Source organism: Peromyscus eremicus, chromosome 5, assembly GCF_949786415.1.
Source record: "Peromyscus eremicus chromosome 5, PerEre_H2_v1, whole genome shotgun sequence".
NCBI lineage: Eukaryota > Metazoa > Chordata > Mammalia > Rodentia > Cricetidae > Peromyscus > Peromyscus eremicus.
The window spans coordinates 124,853,547-124,875,411 of record NC_081420.1 but is presented as its reverse complement, the minus strand read 5'-3'; the positions used below and the strand labels follow the sequence as shown (position 1 = coordinate 124,875,411).

The window sequence follows — 21,865 nt, the reverse complement described above, 5'->3', positions numbered from 1 at the left end:
TTCAGGGTGAAAAAACTTATCAATACCCTTTCTCAAAAAACACAACTAGCGCCGGGCGGTGGTGGCGCACGCCTTTAATCCCAGCACTCGGGAGGCAGAGCCAGGCGGATCTCTGTGAGTTCGAGGCCAGCCTGGGCTACCAAGTGAGTTCCAGGAAAAGGCGCAAAGCTACACAGAGAAACCCTGTCTCGAAAAAACCAAAAAAAAAAAAAAAAAAAAAAAACACAACTAGCTAGCTGGGTGGTGGTGTCGCACGCCTTTAATCCCAGCACTTGGGAGGCAGAGCCAGGTGGATCTCTGTGAGTTCAAGGCCAGCCTGGTCTACAGAGCAAGATCCAGGACAGGCACCAAAGCTACACAGGGAAACCCTGTCTCAGAAAAAAACAAACAACAACAACAACAAAAAACCACAACTAGCAAACAAACAAAACCCAAATCCCCCAGAGCACTCCTGCTTCCTGCAGGCATTTGTCACAGCTGTGAGAAAAGTTACTAGAAGCTTCCCTTAAGTCTTTGAGGAAGCTGTCCACCGTATTTTTGTTTTAGATTTTTTTTTAGTTGTGTGTATCTGTGTCATTGTGTGGGTGTGTGCACAGGTGCTCTGGGAGGCAGGGGTATCAGATTCCCCCCTAGAGCTGCAATTACAGACCATTGTGAGCCCCTGAGGCTGGGGGAGTATCTGGACCATCTCTTAGCCCTCAGCATGTTTTGAAATGCCCTGTGAGACAGGAACACAAGGTAGATGTGGTCTGGACTGAAATGCCCCCCAAAAGTCAGGTATTGAGGATGTGGTTCTCGACGCAGCAGCATTCATGGCTAGGATCCTGGGAAGTGGCTGAGCCACGGAGCTCTGGCCCCTATCAATAGAACAACCCATATGCTGATTCAGAGCAGACTGAGCTAGGGGAAGTGGAGGAAAATAGAGGATGTGGTGCTGCCATTTAGGGGGGCAAGAAAGGGTTTAATTTCTTTACTTAAATAATTAAGAGGCAATAACAGTAAAAGAAATATGCATTCTGCCGGGCAGTGGTGGCGCACGCCTTTAATCCCAGCACTCGGGAGGCAGAGGCAGGCGGATCTCTGTGAGTTTGAGGCCAGCCTGGGCTACCAAGTGAGTTCCAGGAAAGGCGCAAAGCTACACAGAGAAACCCTGTCTCGAAAAACCAAAAAAAAAAAAAAAAAAAAAAAAAATATGCATTCTAAAAATAATAATTAGCTGGGTGGCAGTGGTCTACAGAGCGAGATCCAGGACAGGCACCAAAACTACACAGAGAAATCCTGTCTCAAAAAAAACAAAAAAATTTAAAAAAAATAAATAAAAATAAAATAATTAAAAGGCAACAAGGAAGTTTTGCAAAATCAAATTTTCTTCAAGGAGGTTAGTGAGAAAGTGGACTCTTCACGCTAGACGTGGACCATCATACCCAACTTGCTCCTGGCCTTAGAAACAAGCACTGATGGGGTAGAGGACCTGCTCACACTGACCAACTTCCCCTTTAAGATTTTTTTTTTTTTTAAGATTTATTTATTTATTATGTATACAGTGTTCTGTCTGCATGTGTCCCTGCAGGCCAGAAGAGGGCGCCAGATCTCATTACAGATGGTTGTGAGCCACCATGTGGTTGCTGGGAATTGAACTCAGGACCTTTGGAAGAACAAACAGTGCTCTTAACCTCTGAGCCATCTCTCCAGCCCCAGATTGTTTTGTTTTTTAAGGATTTTTTTTTTTTTTACTTTTAAACAGTTTTATTGAGGTAGAATGACATAAAAAATGAGAATATCTTTAAAACAAATAACTTGGCAAATTTTGATACATAGATACATTTGTGAGACATCATCTTAGCCAATATAGTAGACACTGTTGTCACTCGCCAAAGTAACCTTGTGTCCTTCTCTAGTCCTTCCTCACCCCACTCCATCTTCTGCTGACCCCCACACTCCACTACTGAATTTTGAGGGACTTCTGGATAGAAGTCTTTTTTTTTTTTTAATGCCGAATGCTGTTTATTGAAGGAGGGAGGAGGTCTTAAATACAGGCTTACAGCACAATGGGAGAACCCCAGAGGGCAGAAGTTTGCTACCTATGTTTTACAATCTTGCATCTAAGTTGTTAAAGCCCATTATGCAGGATACACAGACATAGAACTTCCCTTAAGCATTCAGGAGGGTGGAACCCGGCAGGGAATTAGCATAGGGAGGATATCAAGGTCAAGGTCAGCAAGTAAGGCAACAGTTACCCAAAACAGGGGCCAGGGCCCTACAGGTCCCCCTTTTACTAAAAAATGAGCTTCTGACTTAGGTTGCGTGGGACATGAGCAGGTCACCTTACCTGTCATGGAGACGCCTGCCCAGGCTACACAGGCGCTCTGTCTTAGGTTGGTGAGCACCCCCCCCCCAGGCATTACCCATCTCTGAATACTCATTATCATACAGGCTCAATCGTGTGTGAGCTGCAGAGTTAACTGCTGCCAAAGATCTCAAAGTGGCACTGGGTTTGCAATCTGTGTGTTCGACACAGAAAAGACCAACAGAAGTCCTATCCCACCCATAGCCAGTAGGCTAAAGGCAACTGAGCCATTCCCTTCCTTAATGAGCCTTACTGCAAATTGGAGTCCTTGTAAGATGGTATCCCAAAAGCAAATGGAACTTGAGTTTATAAATTTATAATTTTCAAAGCCAATCGAAATGTATATAACTATTGAATTAAATTTATCATGCCCAATAGAATGAAAGATTAACTAACTGTGGTAGCTACTTTTGCTGCCAGGGTCTCCACTGTGCTAGCTGTAGTAAGCAATTATGAAATGGTAATCCCAGAAACAGTAGCAGCGGTGGTCACCATTGCTATATCAGCAACAACGGCAGCAGTAATGTCAAATTCTCTTCTGGAGCGTGTGGAATTTATTTTTATTTATGTGCACCACATGTGCTGGTGTCCGTGGAGGTCAGAAGGTGTCAGAACCCTTGGAACGGGAGTTATAGTCAGTTGTAAGGTGCTCAAAGTGGGTTCTGGAAGCTGAATCCAGGCAGTAAGTGCACACAGCCTCTGAACCACCATCCGAGTCACAGCTTCTATTGCTGTGATAAACACCACGACTGTCTGAGTTAGGATCACTGTTGCTGTGATGAAAACGCCATGATCAAGCCTGGCCGTGGTGGCGCATGTCTTTAATCCCAGCACTCAGGAGACAGAAGCAGGCAGATCTCTGAGTTCAAATCCAGCCTGGTCTATAGAGTGAGTTCCAGGACAGCCAAGGCGAGAGAGAGAGAGAGAGAGAGAGAGAGAGAGAGAGAGAGAGAGAGAGAGAGAGGCAGACAGACCATGACCAAAAACAATTTGAGGAGGAAAGGCCTTACTTGGCTTACACTTCCATATAGCTGTTCACCATCTAAGGAAGTCAGGACAGGAACTCAAGCAGGAGCTGATGCAGAGGCCATGGAGGGGTGCTGCTCACTGGCTTGTTCCCCATGGCTTGCTCAGCTGGCTTTCTTACAGAACCCAGGACCACCTGGCCAGGAAAGGCCCCACACACAATGGGCTGGGCTCTCTCCCACTGATCACTAATTTAAAAAAATGCCCTACAGGCTTGCCTACAGCAGGTCTTATGGAGGCATTTTCTCAAATGAGGTTCCTTCCACTCTGATGACCTAGCTTATGTCAAGTTGACGTAAAACTAAGCAGCACAGCATCTCTCCAGCCCCTCATCCTTTTTTTTTAAAAAAGAATTTAAATACATTCTTGGGGGGACACAAGCATATGGGTGTGTCACAGCATGAGTGTAGATGTCAGAGGACAACTTTTGGAAGTTGGCTCTCTCCTTACTGTTGTGGGATAACCTTTTTGTACACAAAAGATGTGTCTTTGCCAAGGCACTTTCTGATTGGTTTAATAAAGAGCTGAATAGCCAATAGCTAGGCAGGAGGAGGTTAGGCAGGGCTTCCAGGCAGAGAGAGAAAAAGAAGAGATGAATCTATGCGCAGGAGAGAGACGCCAGAGGAGACAAGAGGAAGCAGGACATACAGGAGGAGAGGTAAAAACCACAAGCCATGTGGCAGCATGTCATTAATAGAGATGAGTTAATTTAAGTTATAAGAGCTAGTTAGAAACAAACCTAAGGCCAAGCTTTCATAATTAATAATAAGTCTCTGTGTCATGATTTGGGGGCTGGTGGTCCAAGAAAGCCTGCTACACTTTCCACCATGTGGATTCCAGGAATCGAACTCAGACGGTCAGGCTTGCGGCCTGAAGACTGAGTCTTCTTGCCAGCCCCTCTCATCCTCCGTCAGTTACTTCTGCATCACTGTGACAGAAGTTCTGATATAGACAACCTAAGGGAGGAACTGGAGGATTTCAGTCTTCAAAAGGCTGAGTGTGGTGGCACACATCTTTAATCCTAGCACCCAGAGGCAGAGGCAGGCAGCTCGCTTTGAGTTTGAAGCCAGTCTGGTATACATAGTAACTTTCAGGTCAGCCAGGGCTACAAAGTAAAAGCTTGTCTCAATAAATAAAATGCTTCCATAATTGGAATAGCGCATGTGCTGACTGTCCCTAATTACCATGGTTTCTTGAAGTTCTCAGGTCCCAGGAAGGGGCTCTTCAGGGCAGACGCTTCCTATTGGTCCCCCAATCATAATAATTGGCAGTTACTGGGCAGGATAGTGCTTGCCTTTAATCCCAGCACTTGAGAGGCAAAGGCAGGTGAATTCCAGGACAGCCAGGGCTATACAGAGAGACTCTGTCTCAACCAACAACAACAAAGAAGAAATGGCAAGTCAACAACTCTATCTCATCCTCTCTTTTAACTAATTTACATACCAAACTGGAGGCTAATATGGATGAGGCTATTTGAATCTCCCTTTCTTGTAACTCTGCCTTTACAGTAAGTTCCTACTGGGCCACCATCTCAGCCACAGATGCATTTCTCACTACACAGAGCAGCAGCCAGGCAACCCTGGCATGCACTCTCAAATTGCAAAATTTCTTCCAAACCTTTAACTGTTCTCAGGGAATCCCAATATACACAAGGTGGACTCCATTCACCAAGCAGGCATACCACCCCATACTGCTGATGGCATGACCGCTTCATGATATGGTTAAGGGGAAGGTTTTTAGAGCGAGGGGAGGGAAGAAGGGGGAGAGAATAGCCGAAATAGGAGAGTTATAAGGAGAATGAGTAGCTGGGGTTAACGAAGTCTGTTAGCTAGGGGAGTTTAGGGGAGGGAGGAGGTGAGAAGAGCTGGGATGCTGGCATGGACATATGTAATGGGCTCTTGTGGTACTGAGGGAGCCCAGAGGCCAGCATGCACTTCAGTATGCTACAAACTCCAGTCATTTGTTCCTTCTGCCTTTTGAAATTTGGGGAAACGGAGTTTCCTTTATACCTGACAAATATCACATAGACGAAGATTGGCATCCTGGAATTCCTTCCACGGATACTCCAACTTGTGACGGCTCATCCTTAGTTACACATCTCACCAGAGCAAGAACCATGTAACTGCTGCTCTTGCATAAAGTACACTAACACTTACCATACAGGGAAGGTCGGCTTATTGTTATCTCCTCCTCTGTGCTCCCCTAAGGCTGCTTAGCTCGGTTACATGCCTGTCTAACCATAGCCAGAACCACACACGCATTCGTCCCAACTCGTCTTTGGAGCTGCATGGCCTTGTTTCATGCCAAATGTTGTGTCACAGACTTTTCCTGGGAAGACACGGCACAAAGGCATCGCCAGTCAGAACAAGAACCCACAAAAGACCAAAGTAATGACAGCACCAAGGTCTGACCTGGTGAACCAACAGGAGAATGGGTCAGGGTAACTTACAACCAGGAACAGAGATGACTCAAAAGCAGGTCTGAGTCACTTCTCACAGCCGGGGTCAGCGCCCTCCCCAGCAGTTGACTCCTTTTGTAAAGCTAAGGGGACTTCAGGAATCTCCCATGTTTCTGGCCTTTTGTTTTTAACAGGCCTGGCCAAAGTGAAGATATTCTAGAGAGGCTCCTGTATCTCTCAATCTATCAGATTATGGCAATATGGACCCCATAGAAATGGGAATTTCCCCAGGAATCTCACGCTGGGCAAAACCAGAGGGGAAAGTTCTCTTCTGGAAAGAAATTTCACACAGTTCTAACTTGTCAGACCGAGACCGAAGCCCAAGACGGTGATGATAGGTCTGTGGTGGGCGGAGCCACACATTGGCCCTGTCTGCCTAGATGTGAATATCCTTGTCCCATTATTTAACTTTGATCTCACTTCAGGACTTGGGTGGTTCCTTCCCTGAATCTCTTTGTCCCCCTTCTGAAAGTGCCAACATTGAATAAATCTTTTTCTGCTTTCTTTTTTTTTTTAAGATTTATTTATTTTTACCTGTATGGATGTCTTGGCTGCATATATGTATGTGCACCACATGCATGCCCAGAGGTCCACGGTGATCCCTCCTTGGGGATCGCTCCTTCCCTCAGACCTTCACCTTCGTGGCACCCTAGCACTCACCCACATGCACACATTTTTTTTTAAATATAGTCTCACACTCTCCTAACTGGCCTTTGATTATGTAGACCAGACTACCTGTCTCTGCTTCCAGAGTGTTGGGATTAAAGGCGTTCGCCAGCACGCCTGGTCATAAATGTAATTTTTTTAAATCCATAAATGAATAGCCGGTGCTCTGCAGCCCCGGGGTAATCGGATAATCCCACCACTTGAAGATTACAAGGCGAGTCAGAAGTTCATAGTCATCCTCAGCAATATAATGAGTTCATGGCCAAATTGGGCTACAACAACAACAAACTTCTCAAAAGTCAATTAATCAAAGCTTTAAAATGACGAATCAGCTCTTTCTGAAAGCGCAGCCGCCAAGCCTGGGCGGTGGCAAGTTAGCACTTCCGGGAGGGAGGGGCCTGGCAGCCATCTCAGATTGGGCCCCCCCAGTGGGCGGGGCTTTTCCAGCCCGACGGGCCGGAAGGGGTCTGCCTGCCGGACTCTCAGCCAATCAAGATGGCGGAAGTGCCTCGCCCCGCCTCGCGCAGGCGCCTTCGCTCCGCGGAGGCGGGCACTCCGCGGGTTCTCGGGGCCGGGTGTGCTTCCGGGCTGGTGGCGGCGTGACGTCAGGAGGAGGGCAGGTAGGTTGGGGTGCCGACCGGTCCGCGGCGGCGACGGGGGTGGCCGGACCTCGATCCCACCCCTGCGGCTTGGCGCGGGCGATGCGAGACCTGCGGACGCGAGCGGGTTCCCAGGGCCCCTAGCCGTCTTCATGCAGAAGATGAGCCCTCCAAGCCCAAGTGTGGAGCATGGTGCTTAGGAACAGTAGCTTGAGGGCCGGCGAGGTGGCTTAGCTAGCAGTGGCGCTTGCGGCCAAGCCTGACGACATGAGTTCGACCCCCGAGCATGGTGAAAAAAGTCGATTCTTGTGGGGTGTTGTCTGACCTGCACACACTTTGTGGCACGCTCCCCCAACACACACAAAAGAAATGAATGTAATTTTTAAGGGGCTGGAGAGATGGCTTAACGGTTAAAGCTTGTACTGCTCTTGCAGAGGACTGGGGTTCAGTTCCCAAAGCTCACATCTGCCTGTAGCACCAGAGAATCCAACCCTCTTGCACTCACTCGTTCATAAACACACACATACACATAGCTTAGTAATTTTTACGGTTGTTAGTAGGTAGGAGAAAGAGCTGAAATCGTCCTTGCTCTTTGTCCCATGCAAGATTTCTTCTCAATGCTTAACACCTGCGGCGACTCCCAGTCGCAGTCATGACAGCTGCGTCCTTTAGAAAACTACTTCTTTTCCACATGAGGAAACCGAAGGTCAGCGGCAGCGGCTGGCCCGGAGTCAGGCAGCTGGGAAGCAGCAGGGCAGACTGATAGGCTTGCTCAGGCAGGTCAGGAATGACTGATGACCTCATCCCTGTGCATACACCTGAGCAGCCTGCATGTAACCTGGCTGTGGAACTGTGACTAACCATCTTAAGGCTTCGGAAGCCGAGGCTGGAGGATCTGAAGTACAAGGCTAGCCTGGACTACATAGAGGGGCGTGTCTCCCAAAACATTCTAAAACGGACCCCAAGCCCACACTGATTCACAAGCTAGGTATCTACACTTACTTCATTACAGCAAGCTCCAAAGTCATTCCTCCTGTCAGGACCCCCATTTTCCTTCTTTTGTTTGTTTTGTTTTTGCTCTTTGAGATGGGGTCTCACTATGTAGTTCTGACTGGCCTGGACCTGCTGTGTAGATCAGATTGGCCTGGAACTCAATCTGTACTCCTGGTTCTGCCCCCTGAGTTTGCGAGGCATGTGCCATCACGCCCTGGACCTTATTCCCTCCTGACAGGTGAAGAAGTGGGAGCTCCAGGAAAGTCAGAGACCCAGGCAGCGGGGACCCCAGACCTGGTGGGCACTTAAGTACTTGGCCATCGAAAGTATTTGGGTGAGGGGGCAGCAAGATGGCTCAGTAGATGAGGACACTTGCTGCCACCAAGCCTGACAACCTGCATTCCATCTCTGGACCCACATGGTGGAAGGAGAGAACTGCCTCCTCCAGGTTGTCCTCTGACCGGCACAAACTGTAACACATTCGTACCTGGACACACACAATGATTTTTTTAACTTAGAGGTGGAAAGATGGTTCAGCAGTTAAGAGACATACTGCTTTTCTAAAGGTTCTGAGTTCAGTTCCCAGATGACTCACTGCTGCCTGTAGCTCCAGCTCCAGGGAATCTGCCATCCTCTCCTAGACTCTGTGGGTGTGTGTGCATACACACAAAATTTAAAATAAATAAATCTTTTTAAAAAAAAATTCTCAAGCCAGGCAGTGGTGACACACACTTTTAATCCCAGGAGACAGAGGTGGCAAATCTCTTGAGTTTGAGACCAGTCTGGTCTACATAGTGAGTCTAGGACAGCCAGTGCTCCCTGTCTTGAAAACCCCAAAAAAGAAAGAAAAAAAAAATTTTTTACATTTTATCTATTCATTTTGTATGCGTTCGTGTGCATGGGTATATGTCATGGCACATGTGTAGATCAAGTCTGTTCTCTCCTTCCACCATGTGGGCCCCAGTTTTCAGGTTTTAAGTGGTTGGGGAGCTACATCTCAGCCTTTTGGTTAATTTAAGATCAAGTGTAAATCATTGAGCATCTCAGAAGACAGGTTACACTTATGTGTAATTCAAACTTACCAATAAAAATAAGATTGGGAGCCAGAATGGTGGCTCAGGGTGTCATAGTAGCTGCCACACAATCCTGGAAGCCCAAAACCCTGGTAAGTTTGAAAGGATACAAAGTTGTCCTCTGGCCTGCACTTACGCATGTTATACACACACACAATAATAAAATTTTTTAAGAAATTGGTTTTCAGCTGGGCAGTGGTGGCGCACGCCTTTAATCCCAGCACTCGGGAGGCAGAGGCAGGTGGATGTCTGTGAGTTCGAGGCCAGCCTGGTCTCCAAAGCGAGTTCCAGGAAAGGCACAAAGCTACACAGAGAAACCCTGTCTCGAAAAACCAAAAAAAAAAAAAGAAATTGGTTTTCCCAAGGCCAATCTTTTGCCTGATATCCATACGTGCTTTTAGCCTAGGGCAGTTGAGCACAGATATTGTGTGGTAAGAAGACAGAAATGTGTGTTATCCATCTGTCAGTTTTACCTGCCTGTGTTCACTCTAGAGCACCCCTCCTCCCCGACGCAGCTGTCCCCTCCCCCAGTTCTGACAGTTCTCTAACTTGCATGAGTCTCTTTTGCTCACCCAGTTAGCATTTATTTCAAGCCTGGGTCTCCTGTAGCCCTGGCTGACTTTAAACTTGATCCTCCCGCTTCCATTGTCTGAGTGCTAAGATTACAAGCATGTGCCACCACATGTGATTTGTGCAATTGGTAGAACCCAGAGCTTCCTGCATGCTAAACAATGCTATACTAACTAAGCCACATTCCTATCCCTTTTTTGTTTGTTTGGTTTTTCAAGACAGGGTTTCTCTGTGTAACCCTGGCTGTCCTGGAACTCACTCTGTAGACCAGGCTGCCTCTTCCTCCTGAGTGCTGGGATTAAAGGCGTGTGCCACCACTACCTGGCTCTTATTTTTATTTTTTATAAACTTACTTATTTTGCAGTGCTGGGGATGGAACCCAGGATCTTCTGCATGCTAAGCAAGCACTGTCCCCATGAGCTAGATCCCTAAACTGTTTTAGTTTTATTTTGACATTGCCCAGTATATTGCCCGTGCTGGTCTTCAATTTGGACTCCTGCTATCTCAATCCTGTTATCCTTAGTAGCTGGGGTTATAAGAATTACACCTGGCTCCAAGAAGTGACTTTAGATTGGGTGATTGGATGAGGCCTCCGGCATTCAAGAGAAACAACAAAAACTACATCTTTGGACCTAGGGCTAGGCCAGTGCTCGGGCCTGTGCTTAGAATCCTCCAGTTAGGGAGGAGGGCTGTGGCTCAGTAGTGGAGCCCCTGTCTAGAATCCCCCAGTGAGGGGCAGGGAAGTGGGTCAGTGGTAGAGTGCTGTCTTGGCCTTTGGGAGGCTCTGAGTCCTTCCCAGCAGTTCAGGAACAGTTTGGTTGCCTTGGCCTTTGCGACAGCCAGGAACAGAGAGAGGAGAGGGGTGAGCGACCTCCCAAGGCTGGGAGGCAGTAGGGCCTGTAGGTTTGATTATAAACTAGACTGGGAGCCTCTGGAGGCCAGGGCATCATGACACAGTAGCACATATTATGAGAGACCCCTGCTGGGCCGGGGAGACTGTTCATGACTTTCTACCAAGCCTACAGTCTGAGTTTGCTGAAAACTTGAAGTGGGAAAAGAGAACTGACTCCTACAAGTTGTCCTCTGACATGCTTAACATGCCATGTACATACACATACAGGCACATAAAATAAATAAATTAGGATGTAAATTGAAAAGGAGCCCCCTGCAGCTCCTGCATCAGGAGCAGGGCAGGCAGTAGGAATGGAGGCCTGGGTTAGGACACAGACCACCATCCCTGCTTGGTCACACCAGCATAGAGTCTGGAGCCACATGGTTCTCTTACTGCCTTTCTACCTGTCTCCTTCCCTCCAGGCTGTCCTTGGATGCCCGTGTACCCTGTAGAGGCTCAATGCCAGGTCATAACTCAGCCACTGTGAACTTCAGGACATAGGAAGAGCCGAGCCAGACCACCACACAGCCACATCTTTACAGGGCAGCCTGTAGCCTCTGCAGCTCCACAGGAGGATACACGCCACCGCTGCATGCACTGACCAGGCCACTTTCCCAGTTACAGCCTTGTTCGTGAGGACCTGTAGGCAGCTCCCAAGATGGTGAGTAAAAGATTCTCAAGCCTGGGTTACTCCTAGGTGCCAGCACAGCCTCCAGGCAGCCCTGCCCTCTCAGGCTCTTGTGTGGTAGCTAGTGACTGTTGTGCATAGTGGTTGCAGTCCTTTGCTGGGCACTCAGACCACCACCCAGCAAGTCCTCTCCATCTTGATCTTGCTCCCTCCTTGCCCCTCCCTTTCGGATGCCATTTAGCTGAAGATTATCTTAAACTCCCGACCCTTCTGCCTCAGAGATCAATCATATCCAAGTTCTGGGATTATGCCTGTTGCTTCAGAGCTGGGGATGAAGCCAGGGCCTCATGCTTGCTGGGCAGGCACACTGCTACTGAGCCGCATCCCCAGCCTTGCATTAGCCGCTGTGAAGTGTGGGAGGTGTTCTTGCCCACTCCTCCTTCAGTGCAGTTCCAGAGAGTGTCACCCTGAAAAGGAGGCCCTGCACTGCTGAGCTAAGCAGTCACTCTTGAAAATGTATAGTAATTGTACGTTTGTCTATTTACTGTAGAGTGGGTGCACATGCATGTATGGTCAGCTTCGGGGAGCAGGTTCTCCCTTCCACCATGCGGGCTCCAGGTTTCACATTCAGGTCCTCAGGCTTGCTGGCAGACACCTTCACCCCCCATCTCCTCAGCCCGAAGTAGTCACCCTTTGTCCTTCCCTCCTCACCATCCCGAGTGCCACTCTTCTGCCCCCAGACTCGGACTCTCCCTGCCATGAGCATGTGTGCCGTCCTGTCTGTCTCCCAGTCAGCATGATGTGTTCAAGGTTGCTCCATGTACTGTGCCCAAGGCAGGGCTGGTCTCAGGACTCTGGGCAAGTGCTTACCACTAAGTTACGTCCACAGCACTGGACCAGGATTTTGTTGTTGTTGTTGTCGTTTATTTTTGAGATTGTATTTTAATTACATTTCTCCCTTCCCTTTCTTCCTCCAAATTCTCTCATATATCCCTCCCAGCTTGCCTTCACCTTCATGGCCACTTTTTTCATCCCTCTTTCTTACATGTGTATATGTATTTGTATATACATGTGTATTCCCAAATATAACCTGTTGAGTTCTTACAATGTCACGTGTGTGTATGTTTCCAGCGCTGACCATTTGGCTGGACAACCCATTGGTATGTTTCTCCTCAGGGAAGGCTTCCTCTCCTGCTCTTGGTTTCCCTCAGTTACCTGTAGTTCTTTGTGTAGGGTGGAGGCCTCATGGTCTCTCCCTGCTTTGGCATGTCTGTGGTGTCCTTGTTCAGCTCACATTTGGGTGATTGTGTTGGTTTACAGGTATAACTTCTGATGTTGTTAAGAGACACAATCTCACAGCAAAGTCCCTGATCCTCTGGGTCTTACAGTCTTCCTGTTCCCTCTTCCACAGAGTCCCCAGAGCCTTAGGTGTGGGAGTGTTTTGTAGATGTGACCACTGGGTTGTGGTTTTCTGTGGTGGTCTCTGTCTGTTGCAAAGAAAAGTTTCCTGGATGATGGGTCAAGACTAGCAGTTCTCAACCTGTAGGTTGAGACCCTTTGAGGGTAACATATCAGATATCCTGCATTTCAGATATTTACATTATGATTCATAACAGTAGCAAAATTACAGTTATGAAGTAGCAACAAAATAATTTTGTGGTTGGGGGTCACCACAGCATGTGGAACTATATCGAAGGGCCTAGCATAAGGTCTGGCTTCCATCCCTAGCACCCCATAAACCAGGTGTGTGCACGTCTATAATACCAGCCTTGGGAGGTGAAGCCAGGAGGGTCATGGCCACCCTCAGCTACATAGCAACATTGGGAAAGTTGAGAACCCTGGAGGAGGATGTGGGAAGTCTGGTGTGGAGTGAGGTGCTATAGGAACACAGCTCAGCTGGACGGAGCTGGTCGGCGTTCTGGTCAGTTGCTCCTCCCTGATAACTGTTTGAAGCGTTCCACTGTGAAGAACAATCCTGGCTCTGAACAACCCAGCACAGCCACCATGTCAGAGTGGACCTCCTGCCGGGACCCAGGTTTTGAGACCAGCTTGACAGCCCTAGCTTGGGGGAGGGGTGTCTTTAAATGTATTTCATGGGCGGCCTAAGAGAAATGCTAGTAGGGCATGGTGCCATACCCCTGTAATACCAGCTCTCGCAATGCTGAGGCAGGAGGATTGCCTTGAATTTGATGCCAGCCTGGGCTATGGAATGAGATTCTGTCTCAAAAAAAAGGTAGAAATGGGCTGTAACTCAGTTGGTGGAGTACTTGTATAGCGTAAGGTCTGGATTCCATCTCCACTCTTCCATAAACTAGGTGTGGTGCATGTCCATAATACCAGCCTTGGAGGTGAAGGCAGCAGCAGGGTCATGGCCAGCCTCAGCTACATAACAAGTTTATGACCAGCTGGGCTATGTGAAACACTGTTTAAAAAAAAAAAAAGACAAACCATTAGGAGTCAGTGGCCATCCCCACTTCTTTACTGTTGCCTACAGTCCCCCAAAACATGCAGCCACTCCCGTGAGACAGTGTGGCCTTAAGGAATTCCCAAAGCTGTGACAGTTGGTTTGCCAGCCAAGCTGCCCTGTATATCAGACAGCATGGATAGAACTTTCAGCATGTCCCCAGGTCCTGCATCATCCTCTCTCACTCATGCTTCCCCTCTGTTTTCAGGGTGAAAGGAAAGGCCAAAACAAGTATTATCCCCCAGACTTCAACCCCGAGAAGGTAAGCAGCTTCCCACAACCCCCACAGCCTCAGGGACCAAGTGTCACAAGTCACCTAGAGAAGACTCCATGCCCCTGCAGATGTGTGCGGGCTCTGCCCAGTTACCATGCCGCTGTATGTAAAGTTCTGCTGTAGGGTGTCCCTGGGGGCTCCTGGAACTGCTTCCTTCAGATACCAAGGACAACTCTGTCCCTGGCTCCAAGCTGTGTACCTTACCAAGAGCTCCACACCTCCCATGTTGCTTGTAGGATGTCAGACTGAAGCCCCTTCCACCCAGGGGGGCACTTGTCCCCCAGAAGTAGGAACAGCAAAGGAACAAGCTGCCCCAGTTTGGCCTTGCCACCCTCACTCACCCTTTCCATACAGCATGGCTCTCTCAACCGATACCACAACAGCCACCCCCTTCGAGAACGGGCTCGGAAGCTGTCACAAGGCATCCTTGTCATTCGGTAAGAAACTATCCACCCCCCTCCCAAGACCTCCACCTTGCATCGACCTCATGTCCCCGATTGATTGGCCCAGTGCTGCCAGGTTCTAATCCATAAAGCAGGAAGACATTGCATCAGTCAGCTATTGCTGCGTAACAAAACAGTAAGTATTTGTTATTGACAACAAGTCTGGTGCCTCTTCTGGACTTGGAAGGGCCTGACTAGGCCTTCTTCCTTCAGGGTAGGGGCTTGGTAGCTGAAGACCAATTGGTCCAGTGGGGCCTTGGCCTGTATAGATAGGCTTTCCACAGTGGGTCTCTCTTCCAGCAAACCAGCAGTATCATGACTCCAAAAGTGCCAGGACTCTTAAGGCCAAGACCCAGACCTGTCACACTTGTCCCTTCTTCCCCTTCAGTTGCCCAATATGGATCCTGACTCCAGGGCTGGGGCCAGACTCTTGTTTTGCATGGGACAAGCCACAGAGTGATGTACAAGGACATGACCACAGAAGGAAGAGTGGCCAGCCAGGACCTCCAGATACTAGATGGCCTGAGGCAGGAGGATCACTGAGTCCAGGAGTTTAAGAATAGCCTGGATAGCATAGCCAGAATATATCTTAAGAAGAAAGGAGCCGGGCGGTGGTGGCGCACGCCTTTAATCCCAGCACTCGGGAGGCAGAGCCAGGCGGATCTCTGTGAGTTCGAGGCCAGCCTGGACTACCAAGTGAGTTCCAGGAAAGGCGCAAAGCTACACAGAGAAACCCTGTCTCGAAAAACCAAAAAAAAAAAAAAAAAAAAAGAAAGGGAGCAGCATGGCTCAGTGGGGGAAGGCATTTGTTGCCTAGCCAGACACCTGAGTTCAGTCCCTAGAACCCACACAGTGGAAGGAAAGAACCAGCTCTCGACTGTTGTCTTCTGACTGCCACACATACCCCGGATGAGTAAGTAAACAATGGAAACGCTTGTCTTTTCTCTAGGTTTGAAATGCCATATAACATCTGGTGTGACGGCTGCAAGAACCACATCGGCATGGGTGAGTTCTCCACCACCCTGCCTGCCCCTTCAGCCCCTCTGTGCCAGGTGCTGTGAGACCCCGAGACACCGTCACCCCCAAGGCCACAGAGAAACCCTATCTCAGAAAAACAAGCAAACGAGAGACAAATGGCATGGGACACATGGGGCGCCCCTCCAGGAGCTGGGCCTTCTCCAGCTGCCCAAGAGCCGTAGTGCCTTGTGGAGGCCTCATTCTATAGAACCTTTACTCATAGCCCAGCAAGGCCTGCCATTGAGCCTTCTCTTGGAATTGCTCCTCCTGGGCAGGGGCAGGACCTCTCTGCAGTGAGCAGGGTCTCAGGACCTGCCCCTAGGTAAGGGCAGGGCAGGGAAGCAAGGGCAGATACTGCTATGGAAGGCTATGGGGCAGAGACTGTCATGCCTGTGGCCCATGCCCGGGCTAGCTAGGAGCCAGAAAGTGGGCATGGCAGCCAGATGGCACAATGCTGGGAGACAAGGTGGCTGTGGAAGGGAAGGATGAGTGAGGCCTGTGCTGTCAAGGGAAGTGAGGGAGCCCCACGGGCACTTAGACTGTGTGAACAGAGCCTGGCCCAGGGCATGCTCAAGACCCTGAATCCTGTCCCCAGCACTGAACAGTCCCGCTGAACAGTGGGAACTGAACCACCCTGATGCCTCATGGCCACCCTCCAGGCAAAATTAAAGCAGCAGCTGCTCCAGAGAAGAAAACAGCCAGGTCATGCCTTCAGTTGCACCCAGGCTCAGCTGTTGTCGTCAGACTCTGTCACTCAAGGACTGTGTCACCATCTGTGAAAGGAGTGCCAAAAGCTGAGTTTACACTCACCTTGCCTCTGCCTCCCAAGTGCTGGGTCTCAGGTGTACCCCCAAATCCAGCTCTCCATTGACATTTATTCCCTGAGCCCTGTGTGTCAGAATTACAGTCATCTCTGTTGACTAGATGGAAAACTGAGGCCCAGAGGGTTGAGGCACCTTGAGTAGGGATACACAGTGAAAGCAGGGTTGGAAGCTGAGCCTTCCTGTTCCAGTCCACAGTTTCCTATGGCCTGGGTACTCCTGTGCCTCCCAAACGTCACTCTCCTGCCTTGAATTTCTGTGCCCTTCCTTCCGGGGCACCTGCCCTGCCAGACAACCAGTCACCAGCTTGTTCCCACCCAGAGCAAAGCTGTCGCAGGTGCCTTGGTCCCAGCCTCTCTCCCACCCTCAGGTGTGCGCTACAATGCAGAAAAGAAGAAGGTTGGCAATTACTACACAACTCCAATCTACAGGTAGGAGCGTCTGCTGGCACCTTAGGACGGGCCTGCTGGCACAGGTTGAAGGAAGGGAAGAGAACTTGGCATCTTCCCCCAGAACCGTTCTCTGTATAACCGTCCATCTCGGCCTGTCAATCAGGGCTTGTCCCTACCTCCTCAACTCTTCATGGCTCCCACCTTCCCCAGGAAAAGCTCAGGCCCCCTCATTCACTCTGCTTCAGGCCATGCAGCCTCTGCCCCCTCCACACAGGAAGGTAAATGGCCCCACCCCTGCGCTGCTCACACACACTTCAAAGAGACCTTTCCTAAAGCCGTCGCCTGTTATGTGGTCACTCTTCTTGCTGGCACGTGCTCATCTCAGGCACGTAGCCCCTCCCACAGCAGACTGTCTACTCCGCTGACTAGCAACATCCCCAGCTGCTGGCACCAGCCTGGCACAGAATAGCCAATAGGAGAGTGGGAGGAGGGGAGGGAGGGAGAACAGGGGTTGGCATATAAAATGAAAAAGAAAAACTTTTAAAGAAAGAGGAGTGGGTGGGAGGGTGGGAGAGAGGATGCCCAGGTGGGTGACTAGTTGAGTGGGAGAGTGACTAGGTAGAGGATGGATAAATGGGTGAATGATTGGTGGGTGGATTAATAGGTAGATGGATAGATCTATAGATGCGTAGATGAACCAATGGGCAGGTAAGTGGATGGATGGATTAGTAGGTAGATGGACAGACATGTAGGGGGATAAATGGGTGGGTGAGTGGATGGACTGATGGGTGGGGTGGGCTGATGGGGTGTGAGTGAACTGATGGGGTGGTGGATAGGTAGATGAGAAATGGGCAGATGAGTGAGAGAGCAGATTTAGTGTCTGGGTGGTTGGTATGGAGACAGTCTGACTGTGTGGCCTAGGGAGTGTTGGGATCACAAGTAGGTGCCACCGCACCCTGCACCAGATGTGGGCCAACACAAGCATGCTGAGCAGGCCCTGTACTTTGGACCCCCAGCCCCTTCTTCAGCCTCTTGGTTGCTCCGTCTGGATGCAAGCCTGCGTGTCTTCCTTGGGATGACTGCTGGGTGCAGTGGGTGCTGAGTGATTCCTTCAAGAGTGTGGTACACCAAAGGAAGTGGGCAATGGTTCCCAGGATAGGACCACTGCATCCTAACTCTAGTTCCTCTCCAGGTTCCGGATGAAATGCCACCTTTGTGTCAACTACATCGAGATGCAAACAGACCCTGCGAACTGTGACTATGTCATCGTGAGTGGTGCCAGTCGCAAGGAGGAGCGTTGGGATATGGAAGACAATGAGCAGGTGCTGACCACAGGTGAGCACCACCTGCTTGCCCATCCCACATGACCCCAGGCTGCTTCCCCAGAGTCATGCTTACGTGGTCCTTGCAGAGCATGAGAAGAAAGAGAAACTGGAGACAGATGCCATGTTCCGCCTGGAGCATGGCGAGGCTGACCGTAGCACACTGAAGAAGGCCCTCCCCACACTCAGCCACATCCAGGAGGCACAGAACGCCTGGAAGGATGACTTCGCTCTGAATAGCATGCTCCGCAGGCACTTTCGGGTGAGGGGGCTCCACAGTGGACATCAGCAGACTCAGACCTGTGTCCCACATCCCACTTGCAAGCTGGTCATTTCCCCTCTGAGCCCCAGGCTCCCTGTGTACAGCAAGCACATAGTCATGCTCCTGCCTCATTTCTTCCTGCTATTGTAACATTCCACTGACTGAGAAGTTTATATACTAAAAATGTATTATTCGCTTCTATACAAGCTGGGAGTCTAGCATTAAGACATCTACAAACTGACTCTGTACAGAGTGCCTGGTCGGGTTCCTCAGAACTTCCTGCTGGGTCCTCAAGGGGCAGACAGGACACGCAGGCTCCTTATGGACTCCTTGTAAGGCACTGATCCCGTGATGAAGGCAAGCCCTCACAACCTGGTCACCTGCCCAAATCCTCATGTGGTCAGCCATCACACAGCGAACTAAGTTTCAACATAAGCAGGGAGCCAGTTTTGATGATACCTGTCTGTGGTTACAGCCACTCGGGGGACTGAAAATGGGAGGCTCCCAAAAGCCCAGGAGTTGGAGACTAACCTCAAAACCAGAAAGCTGGGCCTGGTGGCTCATGCTTATAACCATAATGCTCAGGAAGCTGAGGCAAGGGTACTACTTCAAGTTCCAGGTCCGTCTGTGTTGCAGAGGGAGACCTTACCCCCCACCTCCAAAAATGGGGGGCGGGTAGAAAAATTCTAGAACCTCAGCATTGGCAGTGTGGCCAGGCTTAAGTGTGGCATTAAATTCCCTGTCTCCTGTGTGGACCTCCCAAGTCCTGGGATCACAGGCATGGGCCACCCTACCTTATTTATCATCTTATGGAATTTATGTAGTGGGTCACACCTGCAGCCCATCATTGATCAAAGTGTGTTGTAGCACATGGCCATCGTTTTAGCTTGAATGCATGAGGGACAGAATGCAGGACACTGACATGAACCCCTCCACTTGGGTCCCCTTTTGCATCACGGGTACTGTATGGGCCCTTCCCTTGCTTCAGTGTCAAGGGAGAAACTGAAACCCAGTGCCAGGAGAGAGACCTGTGGGTCTCAGGGAGGCAGGGTTCTGATCTCCCTCCCTGTGTGTCACACCCACCCACAGGAAAAGAAGAAAGCCATGCAGGAGGAGGAAGAGAAGGACCAGGCGCTGCAGGCGAAGGCCAGCCTAGCCATCCCTCTCGTGCCAGAGTCAGAGGACGACCGGAAGCTGGCCGCCCTGCTAAGGTTGCACACGCTGGACTGTGAGTGGTGGCGCTGGGCCAGGAGGTCCATGGGAGGCAGAGGTTGCATGCAGGGTTTGGGGCACCTGGTCCCTAAGGGGCCCTGTTGCTCAGTGGTGGGGAGAAAGCTCCGGCTCGGGTCTGGTCTACGCACACTCTGCCCCTGAACCTCAGACCCTGTACAGTAAAGTAACCCTTCTTCCCCACAGCCTATGAGGACAAACAGAAACTGAAGCGCACAGAGATCATTCACCGCTCTTGGTTCCCCTCGGCCCAGGGACCCAGTGCTAGCAGCAGCAAAGCTAGCAACGTCCTAAAGAAGCTGTGCCAGGGCCGCAGACCAACCCCCAGCACCACAGGCACAGTGGGGGACCTGGGCATAGTGAGGAGAAGGTCTCGAGAAGTTCCAGGAAGCCCCCAGAGTGCAGCAGACGGTCCCTTGCCAGCAGAACCAAGAGGGCCACCAGGAGCCACCCAGGACAGCTCTCAGGAGACAGCAGCGGCCCCTAGGACCAGCAAGACACCAGAATCCAAGAGGAACTGTAGAGAGCAGGCCTTACCCCTAGGTTCCTCCCAGGAGGACCTACTGCACCCCAGCACCCCCAGTGCCTCCTTGGTGGCTGACTACTCAGACTCAGAGAGCGAGTGAGGGAGTCAGCATTCCGGGGACCGGAAGCCAGGACCAGGACTCGGCCAGACCTTACAGACTGCAGGCCCCGCTGCTGCCCGCCCAGCCACAGCCTTCTCTCCCTCTACAGATCATTATTTATTTAGTCTTGGTTAGGATGTCTGTGCCTTGGGGTAACCGCTGACACCCTAACATTAAAGCCCTGTTCTTTGTCCCTGACTTGGATTGCCAAAGTCACCTAGTAGCCATCCCGCCTTCACTTCCACCAACTGAGCCGATGCTGCTACAGCCGCTGTGGTGACAACAGTGTCCCCACAGGACAGAATCAAGGTTGGCCATGGCCGCCATGCCGTGGTGGTGCGGCAGCAGCGAATACCTTTGATCCTGGCACTCAGGAGGCAGAGGCAGGTGGATCTGAGTTCGAGGCCAGCCTGGGCTACATAGTGAGTTCCAGGTCAGGCAAGGCTACACAGAGAAACGCTGTCTTGACAAATAAAAACAAAGCCGGGCCGTGGTGGCGCATACCTTTAATCCCAGCACTCAGGAGGCAGAGCCAGACGGATCTCTGAGTTCGAGGCCAGCCTGGTCTACAGAGTGAGACCCAGGACAGGCACCAAAACTACACAGAGAAACCCTTTTTCAAAAAAGAAAAAGAAAAAACAAAAGATTGGTCATGGCCTGGCGTGGCCTCCTGTATGAGGTAGCAGGGACTACATAGGAAGGTTTAAAGAGGGCCAGGCTGCTGGAGCCACAGAAATAATACTAGGGGTAGGCAGGAAGGACATCCAGCCTGCATGCCATAGGCTGGTATGAGCCACTCATGATGACCCAACCAGGAGGGGTGCTTGTGAAACAACCACCAAAAATGCCCTGGTCCCACCAGTGGTGGCACACACCTGTGCTCCTGGCACCCCAGCAGTAGAGTCAAGGTATGGTCCAGTCCAACCTGGGCTTAGTAGAGAAATCCTTGTTTTGCTTTTTTAAGATAGGATTTTGCTATACCTGGCTGTTCTGGAACTCACTATGTAGACTAGGGGAACTCAGACTCACAGAGCTCTGCCTCTCAAGTGCTGAAATTAAAGTCTAAGATTTATTTTTTTTTTTTTTGGTTTTTTTTTTTTTTTTTTTTTTTTTTTTTTTTTTTTTTTTTTTTTTTTTTGGTTTTTCGAGACAGGGTTTCTCTGTGTAGCTTTGCGCCTTTCCTGGAACTCTCTTTGGAGACCAGGCTGGCCTCGAACTCACAGAGATCCACCTGGCTCTGCCTCCCGAGTGCTGGGATTAAAGGCGTGCGCCACCACCGCCCAGCTAAGATTTTTTTTTATTTTTTTATTTTTATTTTTTTATTTATTTATTTATTTTTTTTTGGTTTTTCGAGACAGGGTTTCTCTGTGTAGCTTTGCGCCTTTCCTGGAACTCACTTGGTAGCCCAGGCTGGCCTTGAACTCACAGAGATCCGCCTGGCTCTGCCTCCCGAGTGCTGGGATTAAAGGCGTGCGCCACCACCGCCCGGCCAAGATTTATTTTTAATTAAGCATTTGCATGTACGAGTATGTTGCCCCAGTGAGGTCTGAAGAGGACCCCTGTAACTGGAGGTAGAGCCAGCTGTGAAGCCACCTGGGAACCGAACTCTGGTCCTGTGCAAGAGCAGCAGTATGCACTCTTAACTACTGAGCAATCTCTTCAACCCCTAATAATAAAGGTTCCTCATGGTACTTGTTTTTAAAGAAATGGGGCTAGCCGGGCGGTGGTGGCGCACGCCTTTAATCCCAGCACTCGGGAGGCA

General features: G+C 50.0%; 1 protein-coding gene across 2 annotated transcripts; it reads left to right on the top strand.

Moving 5' to 3' along the window:
* Positions 1–7,005: 7,005 nt before the first annotated feature.
* Yju2b (YJU2 splicing factor homolog B) lies at positions 7,006–20,301 on the top strand. Of its 2 annotated transcripts, none has more exons than XM_059264406.1 (10): positions 7,006–7,117; positions 11,047–11,285; positions 13,925–13,978; positions 14,345–14,427; positions 15,383–15,438; positions 16,642–16,702; positions 17,856–17,998; positions 18,075–18,247; positions 19,337–19,475; positions 19,664–20,301. In XM_059264406.1, exons 2-10 carry the CDS (start codon positions 11,283–11,285, stop codon positions 20,101–20,103), a joined length of 1,152 nt encoding a protein of 383 aa, XP_059120389.1. In that variant the 5' UTR covers positions 7,006–7,117; positions 11,047–11,282; the 3' UTR covers positions 20,104–20,301. The 2 variants fall into 2 exon arrangements, with proteins under 2 accessions (XP_059120389.1, XP_059120390.1); XM_059264407.1 differs by lacking the exon at positions 7,006–7,117 and adding an exon at positions 7,124–7,385.
* Positions 20,302–21,865: the final 1,564 nt, after the last annotated feature.

Excerpts from the sequence above, each read along its gene's own strand:
- Yju2b (XM_059264406.1), top strand. Across the intron at positions 16,703-17,855 it reads TACACAACTCCAATCTACAG|GTTCCGGATGAAATGCCACC; the intron begins GTAGGAGCGTCT and ends GTTCCTCTCCAG. Across the intron at positions 17,999-18,074 it reads TGAGCAGGTGCTGACCACAG|AGCATGAGAAGAAAGAGAAA; the intron begins GTGAGCACCACC and ends TGGTCCTTGCAG.